This window comes from Lepisosteus oculatus, chromosome 2, assembly GCF_040954835.1.
Source record: "Lepisosteus oculatus isolate fLepOcu1 chromosome 2, fLepOcu1.hap2, whole genome shotgun sequence".
Lineage (NCBI taxonomy): Eukaryota > Metazoa > Chordata > Actinopteri > Semionotiformes > Lepisosteidae > Lepisosteus > Lepisosteus oculatus.
In genome coordinates, this window is record NC_090697.1 from 72293922 (window position 1) to 72309139 (window position 15218).

The 15218-nt window shown below is 43.9% G+C and overlaps 1 protein-coding gene across 8 annotated transcripts in view; it reads right to left on the minus strand.

Moving 5' to 3' along the window:
* The window catches only part of fgfr1a (fibroblast growth factor receptor 1a), a 58605-nt gene that overhangs the window by 7295 nt on the left and 36092 nt on the right, over positions 1–15218 (minus strand). For 5 of the 8 annotated variants that reach the window (XM_069182912.1, XM_069182911.1, XM_069182909.1 and 2 more), the window contains 5 exons: positions 14138–14310; positions 10080–10203; positions 7901–8091; positions 5890–6040; positions 1403–1600 (listed from right to left, as the gene is read on the minus strand). In XM_069182912.1, coding sequence (XP_069039013.1) covers positions 1403–1600; positions 5890–6040; positions 7901–8091; positions 10080–10203; positions 14138–14310 — 837 coding nt within the window. Of the gene's footprint in view, positions 1–1402; positions 1601–4184; positions 4330–5889; positions 6041–7900; positions 8092–10079; positions 10204–14137; positions 14311–15218 lie in introns of all 8 variants that reach the window. The other 3 variants (XM_015340135.2, XM_015340142.2, XM_069182919.1) reach the window with 3 other exon arrangements.

The following is a 15218-nucleotide window of genomic DNA, read 5'->3' on the forward strand; positions in this document are numbered from 1 at the left end:
TTATTTTTCAGTCATGGTTTGAAGACTTTCGGTTACTGAGGGTTTAGGTTCGTGGCACCTCCAATTTACCTCAATGGGATGGGTTTAGTGGAGGTTAGTGTACAGTTTAGGTCACACCCATGAAACGCATGGGGAATATCAATGAGGGATAAGCGACCGTTGGGACACTGGGATACATTAGCGATCTTGACCGAGATGCACAGAGAAAGGGATACCCTGCCTGACTGACATTATCCGCTAAGAGCAAGAGTCCATCTGCCAGGATCAGGGCATCACTGCATTGATTTTAAGTGCAAAAAAGACAACAGCAAATTTCAATCTGAGGTTTAAACATCCATTTTTATCATCAGTTGAGAACGCCACAGAGTGGGATACCATAGTCAAGCTACAGTACACCAACTGCTCATTACTTTTGGCAATGCACATTTGTGAACCAAGTGGTCCAAAGAGCATAGTAGAAACGTGATATTTCAGATAAATAATCCAATACCATGTTCTTGACAAGTGGCACCAACCTAAAGAACTCAACAGCACTGAATGCTTGGTTGCAACAGTGAAGGGGTCTGGTGGATCTGAAATAACGTGGGGCTGATTTTCCAGGTATTAAATAGGTGCACTAACTCCCTTACAAGGGAAAGTCAATGTTAATTGCTACTTAAAGGTACTAAGTGATCATTTTCAACCAATGTAGCAGCATTACTTTCCTGCTGAGATGGGTGTCTTCAAGATGACTACGTCCCCACACAGAACACATGGGGTTACCCAAAGGTATGAAGAACATGACACTGTTATCCATATGTCATGGCCTTCTCAGTCACCAGATCAAGTGCTGGCTGAGTACTAACAGGACATTCTGAAACAATGCCAGAGACAGCATGTTGCACTCTATCAACTAGGAATAAATTAACTGACTTCCTCATGAAGAATGGTGCTGCATCTTTCCTTTGGCGTTTTAGACACTGGTCGACTCGACGCCACAGTGCCTACGGACTCTATTGACTACTGCAACTTTTCACTGACATTTTTTTGTACATTATTTTGTTCACCACCTATACATAAAGCACAAGCTGCACCTTTTTGTGAGGTCTTCACTTCCAATTAATTGGAAATTTAAGTTTAGATATCAATAGGTCTAAATGCCAGGAACATTTGATCTACCTAGTTAGGCAATCCCTGCTTGCTTTTGGTTTGTGCTTTGAGGGAAACCAGCAATGAATTCCCATCACTTATGAAAGGGAAACCAATTTGAATGCAGAAGAGAGTAGTAGCACATCATTTTGGTGAGTTGCAGTATACCGTGAATTGGAGAAGAGCCAGGTGGCAGAAGGCAGGGAGGGACTGAGGGGAGAGAGGAAAGGTATGAGGGGAGAGACGTAATTGTGCCAAACCCCCTATCTACTTTCTGTTACCTGTCTGCGCAGTGGGATGCTCTTAGCCAGCTTGTGCACAGCCAGCTGGCTATTGAAGTCACTCTTCTTGGCTGTGCTCTTCATCTTGAAGATGATGGCGATGACCACCATGATGCAGATGAGGAAGAAGCCCACGCAGTAGATGAGCACCTCCAGGTAGGTCTGGCTGGGCACCGGAGAGGGGGGCATAGCTGGGCACAGGGGCAAGGGTCAGTGATCACAGCGATGGCACATGAGGAGCGCACTCATGAGCACTCGGCTGAACTACAAGTTCTCAATCACACACTCCAACACGCCTGGCCATTCTGACAAATGCAGTGGAGAAGCCCTTGCAAACAGTATTTCAGATGTTTGGGATCATTACATGAGTGAACGAAAACACAGGCATCCTTTCCATATTTCCAAGTTAAATCAATTCAACTACTAACTCTAAAGATGATTTTACATGAGGAGCCAGGACTGTAGATTCACACTGAAATCACACTGTCAGCCTCTCACAGAGACAAGCACACAATTTACTCATCCACAAACTTAGGTGTACTGAAGGGAAGATGTGGCAAATCAGACTATTTTAACTTGGAATATGCACTTCTAAAAGTCATTTTATTCACAATTAAACAGTTTCTTAATCCTACACATAATTTGCCTACACAACTTTCTTGAAGTATTTTAAAGTTTCTAAAGTTGATAAGCTCACAGACATTCACTTAAATATCTTATTCTAGACTGCCCAAAATTGTATTTTTAGTTGAAAAGAAACCCTTTTACCTAAGTGATCATTAGATCTGGATTGTGGATTAAAAATAAACCACGTGTCAAATTGTGTCAGTTTATATAAGACTAAACTCCAAATACTGACGGTAACCCCACTTCCTAAACCACACCCTTCAACTTCCTTCCCATGATCTCCCAGCTCTCCGAAAAATGGAACTGTATCCAGTTATTTCCTGTCAAACCATTTTCTAGCTACATTTCAAGAGAGCTCCCAGAGTACTGAAAATGCCCTTAGATTCTGCAGCAATGTTAGTACTGATCATGGTAAAGAGATCTTTAAGCAGAACTCTCATAAATTGTATCATAACCAACAAATAAGCCATTAAACATGAACTTTTAATGTTGTCTTGGTTTTCACATGTAAATAACTGGACATCATTCCCAAATGAGGAGTAGCAATTAACCAAAAATGTCCAATTTCAGCCTTCCTCCTTTGCAGAGAGAACCAGAAGAGACCCTCAATAACACCCATTAACACAAGATAGCACCCTCTTGTGTCTGGAGGCTCAATGACAAGCAGCTGATAATTTAGGAAATGAGGAAATGGTATTTCCCACCAAGAAGTTAGAGTTCATTTCCTGACTGCCAATTATCAGCACCAAACCTGAAGAGTAACTGAGTGCCTCTTCAAAATAGTGAAGTGGCATCAGCTGGGCAGAGATGCCAGCATACAGGAAGAGCAGGAAAGAAAGACTGTATGGGTTCTTCAGGGTTTGTCAAAAATAGCCACCCAAATGAACTTTTTAAAACCAGATCAACACTTTGAAGAAATCTTTCATTTTTAATGAAACCAGCACATAAAATATCAAACACTCAGTTGTAAAAGATAACGTCTCTGGTGTGCAGTTCTCCTTCTGGAAACAAAGGTCCATTTCCAGGTTTGTAACAAATTTCATTGGAGATTTCAGTTCTCATAACTGAAAGTAAATTCCTACAAAACGATAATAGTAAACTGTTCTTAGGCAGTTATTCCCCATTCTGCTCCCTGCTATGCCCACACCTGCTGGGCTTTGCTCCACATCAACAAGTGGAAAGTGAAAGATTATCTGAACTAATATGATTCATTTGAATTGTTGAGTTATTTTAAACTCTTAAATATGCTGAGAGGTTTCCTTTTAACAAAATTTTAGTGGTGCAACTTGAAATCTCCCAACTTTCTGACAGCTAAAAGCCTGGATATTGTTCCAATTAAGCCACTTATACTTTCAGTGAGAGTCAATTAAGTCCACGAGACCTTAGCTGAAACGAAAAGCAGCAGGCATGTGGGATCCAAAGGGCTGGAATTGGGAAATCTTTCTCTTAAAAGATGCAAAATCTTGCCGGTAGCCCTTAGCATCCTCCAGATTCAAGCACTACTGCAGGATGAGTGTTTGATTTTGCAGTGTTTTCATTAAATCATACCCAGAGGGAAAAGGAGCATCGTCTCTGCATGGTTCCCATCCACGGAGACCCATCCAGGACAGATGGGCTGGGAACAGCATGGCAGGAAAGCAGAGGGAGAGGGGAAGGTGCCAGCTAATCTGGTCTGCCTTCCTTGCCCATCACTACTGAACATGGAGGAGATCAGGTTCCAAAAATGATTTATATTCACTGTTTTCTTAATGCTTAAAAAAAGTTTCCCCTTTTTCTACACTCAGCCTTGCAATTCTGAGAATTGCAACTGAGTTCCTCAACAATCTACCTGCTTGTTAGAGAGCAGTGAAAGGTACATCCTAGTATGCCGTCTATGGATTTGCTGTAGCATACAACTGCTGCTCTTTGTAATGCAGAGAGGCAATGAAGCTTGTCTTAAAGTCAATGGATGTCTATGAAGTTGAATTGAAAATAACAGTTAATTTAGAATGATGTAATATCTTTTAATTAACTCAACCTCCCATATCTTCACAGTCTTAAAGCAATGGGCAGCCCACTCCTCTGCAGAAGGAAGCAAAGTGGAAGAGACCAGGAAAGAGGGAAAAGCTGTAGAGGAGAAGGGGGCACAGGGAAAAGAACCATTTATACCTTTAAGAACGGTCAACCATGCAGTATGATGAGAGAACCCGATAGAATTGCCCGCCAAGCAGGTATACTCCCCAGCGTCATCAAAAGAGACATTTTTCAGTTGGAGGACTTCCATTTCCTTGTCCGTTGTGTTAAGGCCAGCCGTCTACAAAGAAAACAATGGCAGCAGACCGACAAAAAAAAAAAACACCACAAGAGCAGGCGCTGAAAGTTCAGAGGTTTCCTGGCTGGGGGGAGGGGGCAGTATCCCCCCCCCCACTCCCACCCCGGAGATGGGACCTCCAGTAGCACCCTTCCGCACCCTGCCAGAAGAGGAGCGGGACAGAGGATCAGGAGGAGGAGAACGGACAGTTTGCCCTACGCTGACACCCGTCACCACTGAAGGGACCACTCGCCCCCGGTCCCAGTCCCATCTTGACATGCACAAGATGGGCTACATGGAAAATCCACCCGCAGAAGGTACACAGGCCCGCACGGAAAACCAGGGTTTGAGGACAGAGTGAAGGCAGTAAGAAAGAAAAGTTAAAGGCATGGGGGACGCCACTGGCTACACCTCTGAAAGAATATGCTCATCCATCATGGTCTTAACATAAGTGGTTTTCAAGGCAGGACTGGGAACACTGTTAGATGAATTTAGAGGCACGAGGTTTTGGCAACTTCAAAGATCACAGGTATTTTGTGTGTTTATCATTTTGATGTCTTACACATGCACTCTGGTCATGCCGTGTTTTGTCTTTATATATTTGGATGGGCTTACAAAATCCATTGCCAAGAAATCTAAGACAAATGGAACACAGATTATACTCCTAAACAAAAAAAAAAGTAATCACTGGGGCTACACACATTCATAGGTTTCCTCTACATGGTACAGGTATAGACATTATGCTGACAATAGTATGCAGCTGGTCATTCAAGGTGAAAAACTATGGTAGATTACACAAATGATGAACATGTTGGGGCTATGGACTTGAAACTGCAACAGTGAGGGTTCAAATCTTGGGTCACAAAATTCTCGGTTAAAATTTGGTCTCAATTTACATTTCTGTCTAAAGAAAGGAATAATTAAAACATCTACAAAGTCTAAACAATGAAAAGACTGCAAGAATCTGAAGTGACAAGACCACCAAGGGACTACAGACACTTCTCTAGGAGAGAGATGCCACTGACAGCTAATGTTTAAGGGTACTGAGCCTATGGGACAAGAGCAGAAGTTTAGCTAAACATTTTCAAAATAGCAGTAAAGCTCATTAGAAGTCACTGGATGTTTTAAGTCCCCTTCAATGCAAATTCTAGCCTTGGAGACCTCTGGTGGAATTCCAGATCAGAAAATTGAACCCAAATGACAAAGAAAGAGACCTGTGCAACATAAATCAATAAAAGCTTTCACCAGAAAAATAAAACAGGTTTGTGAGCGAGAGAGATGAAGTACAAAGGAGAAAAGGACAAAGCCCTTCTAGAAAGAGAAGGAAAAAAAACAGCAGGAATTAAAGGCTTCAAACCCACATGTGCGTTTGTTGTTCTGCAGGGGATTTTCCATGGTATAGCAAGAAACACCAAGGCAGAAGGGAATGAGGGAGGAGAGAAACACACAGGCTGTTTCTGGATTGTTTCAGCCTGGCTGTCCGGGCTGTCTGTGCCTGCCTGCCTGACTATTTAAGCCTGTGATATGGGGAGGACTGGGCCAAGATGCTTCCTGGGGTGTTACCTTGTGCCTCATGTCTGATGACTGTCAGCCAGGCCGACTGACTGGCCTCTCCTATATAATTGGACACTTTACAAACATACTCTCCGCTCTCCTCCTCCGTCACATTGTAGAGAGTCAGCACCTGAGTGTCCGAGCTATTGACCCCCGAGGACTGGAAACAACAATAACAAAAAAAACCAAGGAGAGAAACAAATGTGAAACAGGCTACCAGCACTATATGACCTGTTTAAAGGAGCAGTTTGATTTGATTGGTCGTGTTATTTTAGCTATCGCCTACTGCTATTTTAATCCATTAATATTCCTTAGTGATTTTCTTGTTGCTTCCCCCTAAAGATAGCTACATTTTTTCATGCCAAAGTGGTAATGATGCCTAATTGTAAAAAAAAGTGGCAAAGGAAGAGGACAAACTTGTGGAAGTATATCTTTGAGGGACCACTTTTGATTTGTGAACATCACAGACAAGCAAGGACCAGAAGGGAATTACATTTTGTTGCACTTATACTGCCTAGGCAATATGGCTGCCTTATTTACATACAGCTTCTAGATACACAGACAGGCAACATTGGCACCCATCCTTGGGAACCTTACTACCCAAAGGTACAGCACTATGCAAAGTGGATGAGCAGTCACTCATCAGCATGACTTTGTTCCCATCTAGTCATTCTATGTCTATATGTTAAGGTGTCCCTGGTAGGGTGATACAGTATTTTATGCCTGCACACGTCCACCTCAGTATGTCAAAAGACCCAAAAGATACCAAAGGTGAAGATGATATAACCTCTCCTTTTAAGACTGGAATAAACAATACGGGTGGATTAAAATAACTAAGGAAAACCCGCATTTGATATTATCACAAATAAAGGCAACACTATCTTAATTTAGAATACCAGCTTAATGCAGGCATTCCAGTTTTGGCTACATTTGCCAAACACCAAACTTTAAATCCTGAATAAGTCAATGGTGTTGTGTACTTCGCCTCATACTATGACATGTGATTTTGTTGCATTCTTTGAATTGTAATGCATCATTCAGTATTAAACAAAACTCTCTTCCATATCAAATTTACTAAATTTGAATAACTAATTTTAACGATACATTGGCACCACAATCTCTTGAAAATTTGAGGGTTCCAGACTGATAGAAAACAGTTCTTTAGCCTCAACCTGAATGTAATCTATGCTTTCAGATTTCACTTGGCAGTTCCAAGGGTCTATTTTATATAACAGGATTCAGGAGGAATTAGACATCTATAGGTATTAAAAAGAAAGGACTTCCTGTACATTTCTAAAGGGGTCTATACAAAAATTCCTGTTTGGTACAGCCATGGAAAATTAAGCAATTTGGATATCAATATTAAACAAGGTTAGTCAAATGCCAAATCGAGTAGCTCGTAAACTGCTGACCTGGGACATTTTTAATCCTAACAATTATAATGTTGGTTAGGATGCTTTTCTTAGTACCACCATCCACTGTCTCCTCTATATATTGTAATTGTGTTTTATCTTGTGTATTCTTATTTACGGTTGTCATCCTGTAAAGCGTTTTGAGAAGCCACCTTTAAAGGCGCTATACAAAATAAAGTTTATTACATTATTATTATAATGCTACAGATCAGCTTGTTGCATGGATGGCAGGTAGCCATATGCATACATAAATGAAGAGACAATTTACAGTGTATCTAAGGAATAATTTGTTCATAATAAAATTAGCTGGTTTAGCAATTGATCCTGCTGTATTACAGCTGTGGAATCTTGGGTTTGATTGCCGTCTTTAAATTAAATACAAGGGGGCTTGTATAATTGGTAACACTACAGTATCACAGCCCATGCTGCTACAATACAACTTTACTCTGTGAAAGTAACAGACTCCAAACACACTTGCCGGAAACGCCGGGCTGCATTTGCAGGCTTGCGTAAGGCCAATTAAAATCCTGAGGTGCATACGTGTTGTTTTGGTCATGGGCCCCCGTGAAAGAAAATCAGCTGGGCGTGGGCCTTGGCCCGGTCGTTACCTTGAGCACTCTCACGTAGGGCAGGCCATCCGGCCCCACGCGGCTGCCGTTCACCTCGATGTGCTTCAGCCACTGGATGTGGGGCTGGGGATCGCTGAACACCTTGCAGACGAACTCCACGTCGCTGCCCACCACCACCGTGCGATTGGCCGGGAGCCCTGCCTGCAGGATGGGCCTGTGGGGGGAGCGCTCTGGACCCCGGACAGAGAGAGAAGGAGACTGTGAGAGGAAGCTCAGGGTCCAATGTTCCCTCTGATTTTTAGTGGCCCGTGTGCACAAAAATTTCAAGTTGTGCAATTGTTTTTCCCCCTCGTGACAAACTTGTGCACACTAAACTTGAGCGCAAAATTTAAACCTGAAAACTGCTCCGGGGTGCCGTATAAATGGCGGACCTTGCGCCCTGACCCCAAGCTTCTCTCCGTGTATCTCATGGAGAGCAAGTTGGGGTATGTGAAAAAAGAAATTCCTAATACAAGAAATTGTATATGGTCAATAACATGATCTTCTCTTATTTGGTGGTAGGAAATTATTAAGGAAAGCTGTTTTGCAGCCGTCTACATTAACATGAAAAACACAGCCTGCGCAGCTGGAGGCAGAACACTACTACAGTAGATTAGCATTCCTCTTGAAGATGCAAAAACCAGAGGGAGAGGACGAGGGTAAAGAAAAGTAAAGAGAGTCAGGAAGAAAATGGGAAAAGACAGGAGTGGAAAAAAGTCCAGAAGGAAAGAGCAGAGGAGAGTGAAGGAGGGATGAGGAGGTGGAGGTAGCTGGGAGAGGTGGTGAGGGAATGAAAATGGGGGCTGGGCCTTTGTGCATGCCTGGATGAGATCATGGCCTGTAGTCTTGCTGAGCCTGGTTCATTTCACTCCTGGTCTCAGTCTGGGCACACAGAAAGGGCGTAATCAGGCAGGGTAATAGCTATTTTCCAGAGGAGCTATGCAGTCTCCCTAATTGCTGCTCTGTTGTCTAACCTACTAGAAAACAAGCTTGTGGCAGACAGCACAGAATACTCTTACTGCTGGTGATAAAATCTTCAAGGCTTCAAGAGAACTGACACTACCAACACAAGGAACAATAGCAACCTGTTTGTTCCCTACTAGAACATTCTCTACAACATGGAGCAGTGGCAGAGAATTTTGTTAAAAGACTGGATCTCAACTTTCTCTATTAAGAAAAATGTTTAAAATATCATTCAGAGTGCTTTGGATTGTATAAATGTACAACAATGTGGTGTAGGGTTGCAAAAAGTCTCATTATGATCAGCCAATCTTTTGACATTCTGATTTTGCAAGAATAACTGCATTTAGCCTTGTTTTGTGCTATTAGAGGCTCTAATAAGTTCAAACCATCTGTTCAGATCAGTTGATGAATCCAGAGAATCCCCAAGCTTCTGTGCACACTTGTCAAACTGGGCTTCAAATCAAGAATGACCTCATTAAGAAGGCCAATAATGGTTTGGGGATGAAGTCATTCCCAGGCTTGAGCAATTCTAAACCACATTGCCCATGCAAACCCCCAGAGTATGAGCCAGGTCAGAGGTGTGACTGAAAGAAAGTACAGAAAGGGGGGTACTGTGTCCCCATTACTTTATGCTGAGTTTCCTGTTCTAGTCCCCATTCCTTGCCGACCTCAACTTTTTTGTGCTGGCCCCTCAGATTCAGTGAACATCTCATTTCGAGTATCGAGAAACGTTAGGGCCACACTGCCTCAGAGTCACCTTATGAGAGTCTCTCGTCCATTGTTAAGGACCAGAGCCACACCTATTTCATTTTAGATCGGGGAATAAAACATGTCTCATGTAAAAGAGAGCTTCATTTTTGGCGATTTGGTAAAAGTATTTCCAGGGCCAGCCAGAAAGAATCCTCAGAAAGCTCGCCAATAACTTTAGATCCCGCAATTCTTTTGGAGGAAGAGGCTCGGCTGAAAAAACAAATGGAAAGCAGTTGGAAAAACAACAAGAGGCTAACCCAATGACATTCAGTCCTGGTTTGAGAGGATCGCCATTTCCTGTGGTTTTCCCTCCATCCTGGACTCTTGATGACTTGATTTAATTTAATTGCTCTTTATTACCACCGGTTCCAGGTCTTCACTCAGTGACAAGTATTAATGACCTAAAAAAACTGTTGAACTGCACCCTGAACTAGGAGTGAGTATCAGTGGAAGGAGACAAACTCACCAACGACATCGAGCTGGTAAGTGTGGTTGATGCTGCCGTATTTGTTTTCCACCACACAGGTGTAATTGCCCTTGTCTGAGGGCACCACCGATTCCATGATGATGGTCCACATGTGCTCCCGGACCTGGCAGAGAGGGGGCGTAGGTCAGCATGGCACAGCACACACGACACACCACAGTGTGGTAGGACACATCCAACATCATGGTTACTGCCAGCTTCCACCAGCTTCACCTGAACAAGCAGGTGAGGGTTACAAAGCTATTTCAAAATGGCCACATATAAACAATGTATAGAAGAGCCTATAGTTCATTAACACCTACAAAAAGATAAAACTGCTATGGAAATATCTCATGGATATCTTCTTCAATATCTGAACTGAGTTAATGGACTAACACTGCTACACACAGGTTAAACTGTGATTCCTTAGAGGACATCCTTTTAAAAACAACGTAATATAAGCAAATGCTAAGTCGCCCACAGATCATGAAGGCAAACTCTCCCTCAAGCTGCTGCCTGTTGCCGTCTCATGGATTTTCCCCTGTCGAGATACTGTTCTTTGTTCTGTGCCGAAACTCGTGTACGGAACATAAAACCGTCTTCAAGTCTGGTAAAACATTTCCTTCTCTTTTCACTGCACCATTTAACATGGCTATCTGGCAGAGCTGCTCATCCCACTATATTTCATTCTGTTCAGTGGCCCCTGTATCTAAATGCCAGACAGCCTGTTATACTAATGCAAAAACATGTTGAAACGGAGAACTCCAGAAAAATCTCAAGCCAGCTGCAAACGGTGTTCTACTTCTCACAGAGAGAATTAAAACATTTTCACTCACACAGGTCCTGGCAGAAGCAAGTGGAAGGTAAGAGGAGATTGGGCTTACCTTTAACTAATTCAAAGGTACAGCTGACAAAGCGTAAGAGTTTGGAACAGAATCAGACAGCAAATCAACACATGCACAAACTAAAATTCCCACAAAGTGATCGTGATTGGATAATACAGCAGACATCTGACCAGTTCTGTTTCAAGACTGAACCACACATTTTTAAAAGTCTCGCGTTCTTTTCCAAAATAACGAAAGGGAAAGATGTTCAATAACAGATAATACTGTGCTGCAGTAAAGGAAGCAGGCTTTGAGATTTTTGTAAATTGTATACATCCCAATTCTGCTTTTTTCGCTTGTTAGGAAAACACAAGCAGCCGATCGGGGACCCTGATGAAAAAACTCCCTTCATAGCTCTCCCTAGCCATCACTGCAGACATGTCCACCTTGACTGTAAAGAATAGGTCCAGATGGTAAAGCACACTACACAGAGAGATTCTGCCAGTAGAGAGGAAACGTCTTAATGTCTCCCAGCTGGACTGCTTACAGCAGACAGGCCTCGATAGGAAAAACAGACGCCAGCTTGTTCCGTGTGTTTGCTCAAGTGGTTTTTGTGTGAGGCATGGCTTTTGCCATGCAGAGTGAACCCACCACCTCAATACCCTGCATCTGGCTCACAGACTACTATTGCTCGTCAATCTACAGTGGCACCTTGTCTTTACCAGTGTGCCCTGCCTCATTAAAAGTCCTCGCAATGCACACACAACGCCACATGCATGACAGGAATTGCTGATTGATGTATGTGGTACACATATGGCAATTTGGGGGAATTGCACAAAGTCACACAAAGTTAAAAATACCCAAATCAAAGCAGTTTCGCCTCCTTTTCTGAAGCCAAAGCACACATTTTGCAATTTTAATTTTAAAATTGGGGGGGGGGGGGGGGGGGGGGGGGGGACACGAGTTTCTTCCCAAGTGTGTTTGCCATGGCTGGTTGTCTCTTAACGTCGCAGCACAAACTTCAAGCCCGTCTTTTCTGCAGCCGGTTTTCCCTTTCATCTCCCAACTTTTGGAAAGTGTCAGGGCTGCGGGGAACGCTGTCTGGGACGGGCTGCCCAGCAGTTCCTCGCGGTCACGTCGAGCCAGGCCCCCCCGGGGGCTTTCTGCTGGAGCGGCAGTTTTGTGCTCTGCTGCAGATGAGATCCTGGCCGCCATCCCAAACCGCAGTGGCCAGACTAGCCTAATTCATGATGAACGAGTGCGCACCAGGACCTCATCCATCAATGGGACAAGTGCAAGCCTGTGAGCCTTCTGGAGAGAAGGCCAAGGTGTCTCCCCCCAGTCCAGCACCTGGCTGCAGTCAGCCAGGGCCAGAGAAGGTCAAAACCTAAGAGCATCCCTGACTCATACATCACTGGTTAAGAAATGGCCAAATCGAACCTCTAGAGTATTCAAGAGGAGGACAGAGCATCACGAAGAGGAGAGAGTCATGCTGGCAGAGATGACAACTGAAACTGAAGCCCTTTGCTAACCAGTTCCAAGTCCTAGTGTCCAATCATAACGGCATGCAAAAAAATTAAGTGTTGTTTTTTTTGTTAAATCTGCTTCTCTACAATGTCTACACAAAAGCCTTGTTCAGGGGTCAGAAGCCTTTCTGGGGCAGGAATGATCGATGTCCAGGGTGAAAGAAACCTGTGAATAAGGGAAACTATTTTTCTGTGGAACTGCTGGTTCCCAGGAGCAAACAAACATTGGACAACAGCTGATTTTCAGTCAGCTGCAGCAGTTTACACCTGAAGGAATCTCATTCGCCCATCGCCAGAAAATGGTCTGGAGGGAAGATACCCCTATGGAATTCTTTGTCTATAAGTAGCCTTAAAAAAATATTCTAGCTTGCTCGGAATTTTGCTGACTCCTGGCCTTATTTGAAAAGGAAGCCTTTTATTTGTAAAGTAACCTGTAGGCTGGATTTGTAACCCTGGGCATTTTTAAAGAGATTCTCAGCAAAGCAGCTGAAAAGCACTGTTGCAGAAGGGACAGTTTCCTCATCCTTCACATGCAGTGAAATCTCAAATGACAACAGCCCCCACCTCCCCCCCACGAGAGGCCCGTGAAGCCAGAGTTGAGGGATGCAGTGGCTCTGCTGCAGGCTCTCCTATTGTGGGACTACATAATCAGCTCTTTGAAGGATCAGGTTTCACCTTGCATTCTTTCACCTACAGTGACGTACAGCTCTCCCAGCTCAGGTGTGAAAACAGGGCTGCTCCCAGGCCCAACTCGGACTCTGCTGCTGCCAAGCACTTACTCTCTCACACTCCCTTCTTGTCCCTCTTCTCCAGTTCACACACAAACAGCTTTACTGGCTCGGCTGATGCTACTGCTTTGGCAGCACTGCAATTCAATTAGCAAAAAAACATTTACTGACATTTATAGAAAAGGGTTTTGAGAGGCTCACTCTGCTGCTCGGGCTGTGACCGGAGATCACACGCTGGGCTGCCAGTTCTATTCGTTTTCCTTACTCACTCACGCTCTCTGTCCAACTTTTTCATGTGCTGCTCTCTCAGGTACGCAGGAGTTAGGCAGTGAGGCCAGGGGGAAGACACCTGCACTCCTTATACACTCCCCCTCTCCTATTAGGCTTGGATTTGCAGCATTATCCCTCTTTTCCTCTTATTTTTCTGTTTTTACTACTCTTAATAAAACATTTGTTGTTTGTCTGGTGATTTTCATTCAGACACGTGTTTATGAGAAAACTAACCAACCTTCCAGCTCTAATTCCCAAAACCACTAGTCTTAAAGATATTTTTTTCTGCAGTTTAAAGTTCACAGATTCATGAAATATATTTAATGGTATTAAAAGTGCCTGACTTAATAGGAACACAACTGATGTCCTCACAGTGTAACTCCTGTATTTTATTACCCACAACTTTGCAGCTTAGAGCTCAGAGGTCCTAAGGACCACTCCACATGACAAACATGTTGTTACAACAGGTTTGATGGAGGATTTCCTTGATTCTGTTCTAGATCTTATGCCGATTGCCATGTGCCTCCTGGCTAGGTTGCCACTGCAAATGTCAATTAGCTAAACGAATAATGGTTTGGGATTAATTAGATACTGGAGTGTATGGACAGCACATGTGCAGTAGAGCCCATGTATTGGTCTGAGACTGGTGCTGGGGGTGCTGGGATTGAGCAGATGTGACAGCTGTGAGGGGGGATCGGGACTGAGGCAGATACCTTGAAGCCCCCGATGCGCTGCTCCCTCTTGAACTCCTTGCCGTTTTTGTACCACTTCAGCGTGGGGACAGGGTTGCCACTGGCCTGGCAGCGGAACTTGACAGTCTTGCTGGCCGGCACGGCATGGAGCTTCTTCTCCATCTTCTCCGGCTGAGCCCACTGTGGAGCCATGGCTGTGGGGGGAAGGAGAGGGTGAGGTCATGTGCAGTCATGGACTGTCCACAAGAGCTAGATGAGCTGCCACCGTAGTGACACAAACAGGGAAAACAAGCTACCCCCCTCCCACCGGGATAGGGAGGGAACCCTTAAAAATCCTAAAATATTCCCTCAGATTTCCACATGGTGGGATTCTTGTTGGCGTCCCTGCGTGGATGAGTCCTTCACTGGAGTACGGTGGGAGCTGGGAGTTTCCAAATAAGCTCTAGCATAAAGGAAAAAAAAACAAGGAACTCTTCTTCAAGCAGAGATGAGCTTTACAATTGCAACCTGGTTTGGCCTTTACAATCTCAGACCTTTTTTTGGTTAAAATGCATAGGAATTGTAGAAGGAGAACAATATTTGGGAATCTTTGAAAAACAAATTGTAAAACTGAGAAAAGAGTGTAGTGTGTGAGAGCAGGGCAGGCCTCTGGTTTGTTGTGGGTGCCCGTCAGGGTTGAGGAATGCCCGCTATGCTCCCCTGCCCAGAAAACCACAAGATATCAGCACGTGGAACAGGCTGACCAAGCACATCTCCACACCTGGATGGTTTCAGGATGCCCTGCAGGCTGAAAAACTAATAAGAGCCATGTTGGAATTCTGAATGACTACTAAAAAAAATCTTAACGCTCTGATTAATATCTCCCTCCTCGTGACAGTGTGCAGAAGCTGTTCCCAAGACAGCAAATCACACCGGCCTGGGGTAGGTCTGTCAGGAACTGCCTTGCTCAGCCACTGAAGTGTAAAGGTGGCTGATCCCCTACCCCCATCTTAAGGAAATATCAATGTGCCGTTTTCTTAATATTCCAACTAGCACATAAGCCTAATTCTGTCTTACTTAGACACCCAGCACTTAGCTTCTTCTAAATCCATGTTGAGTAGTA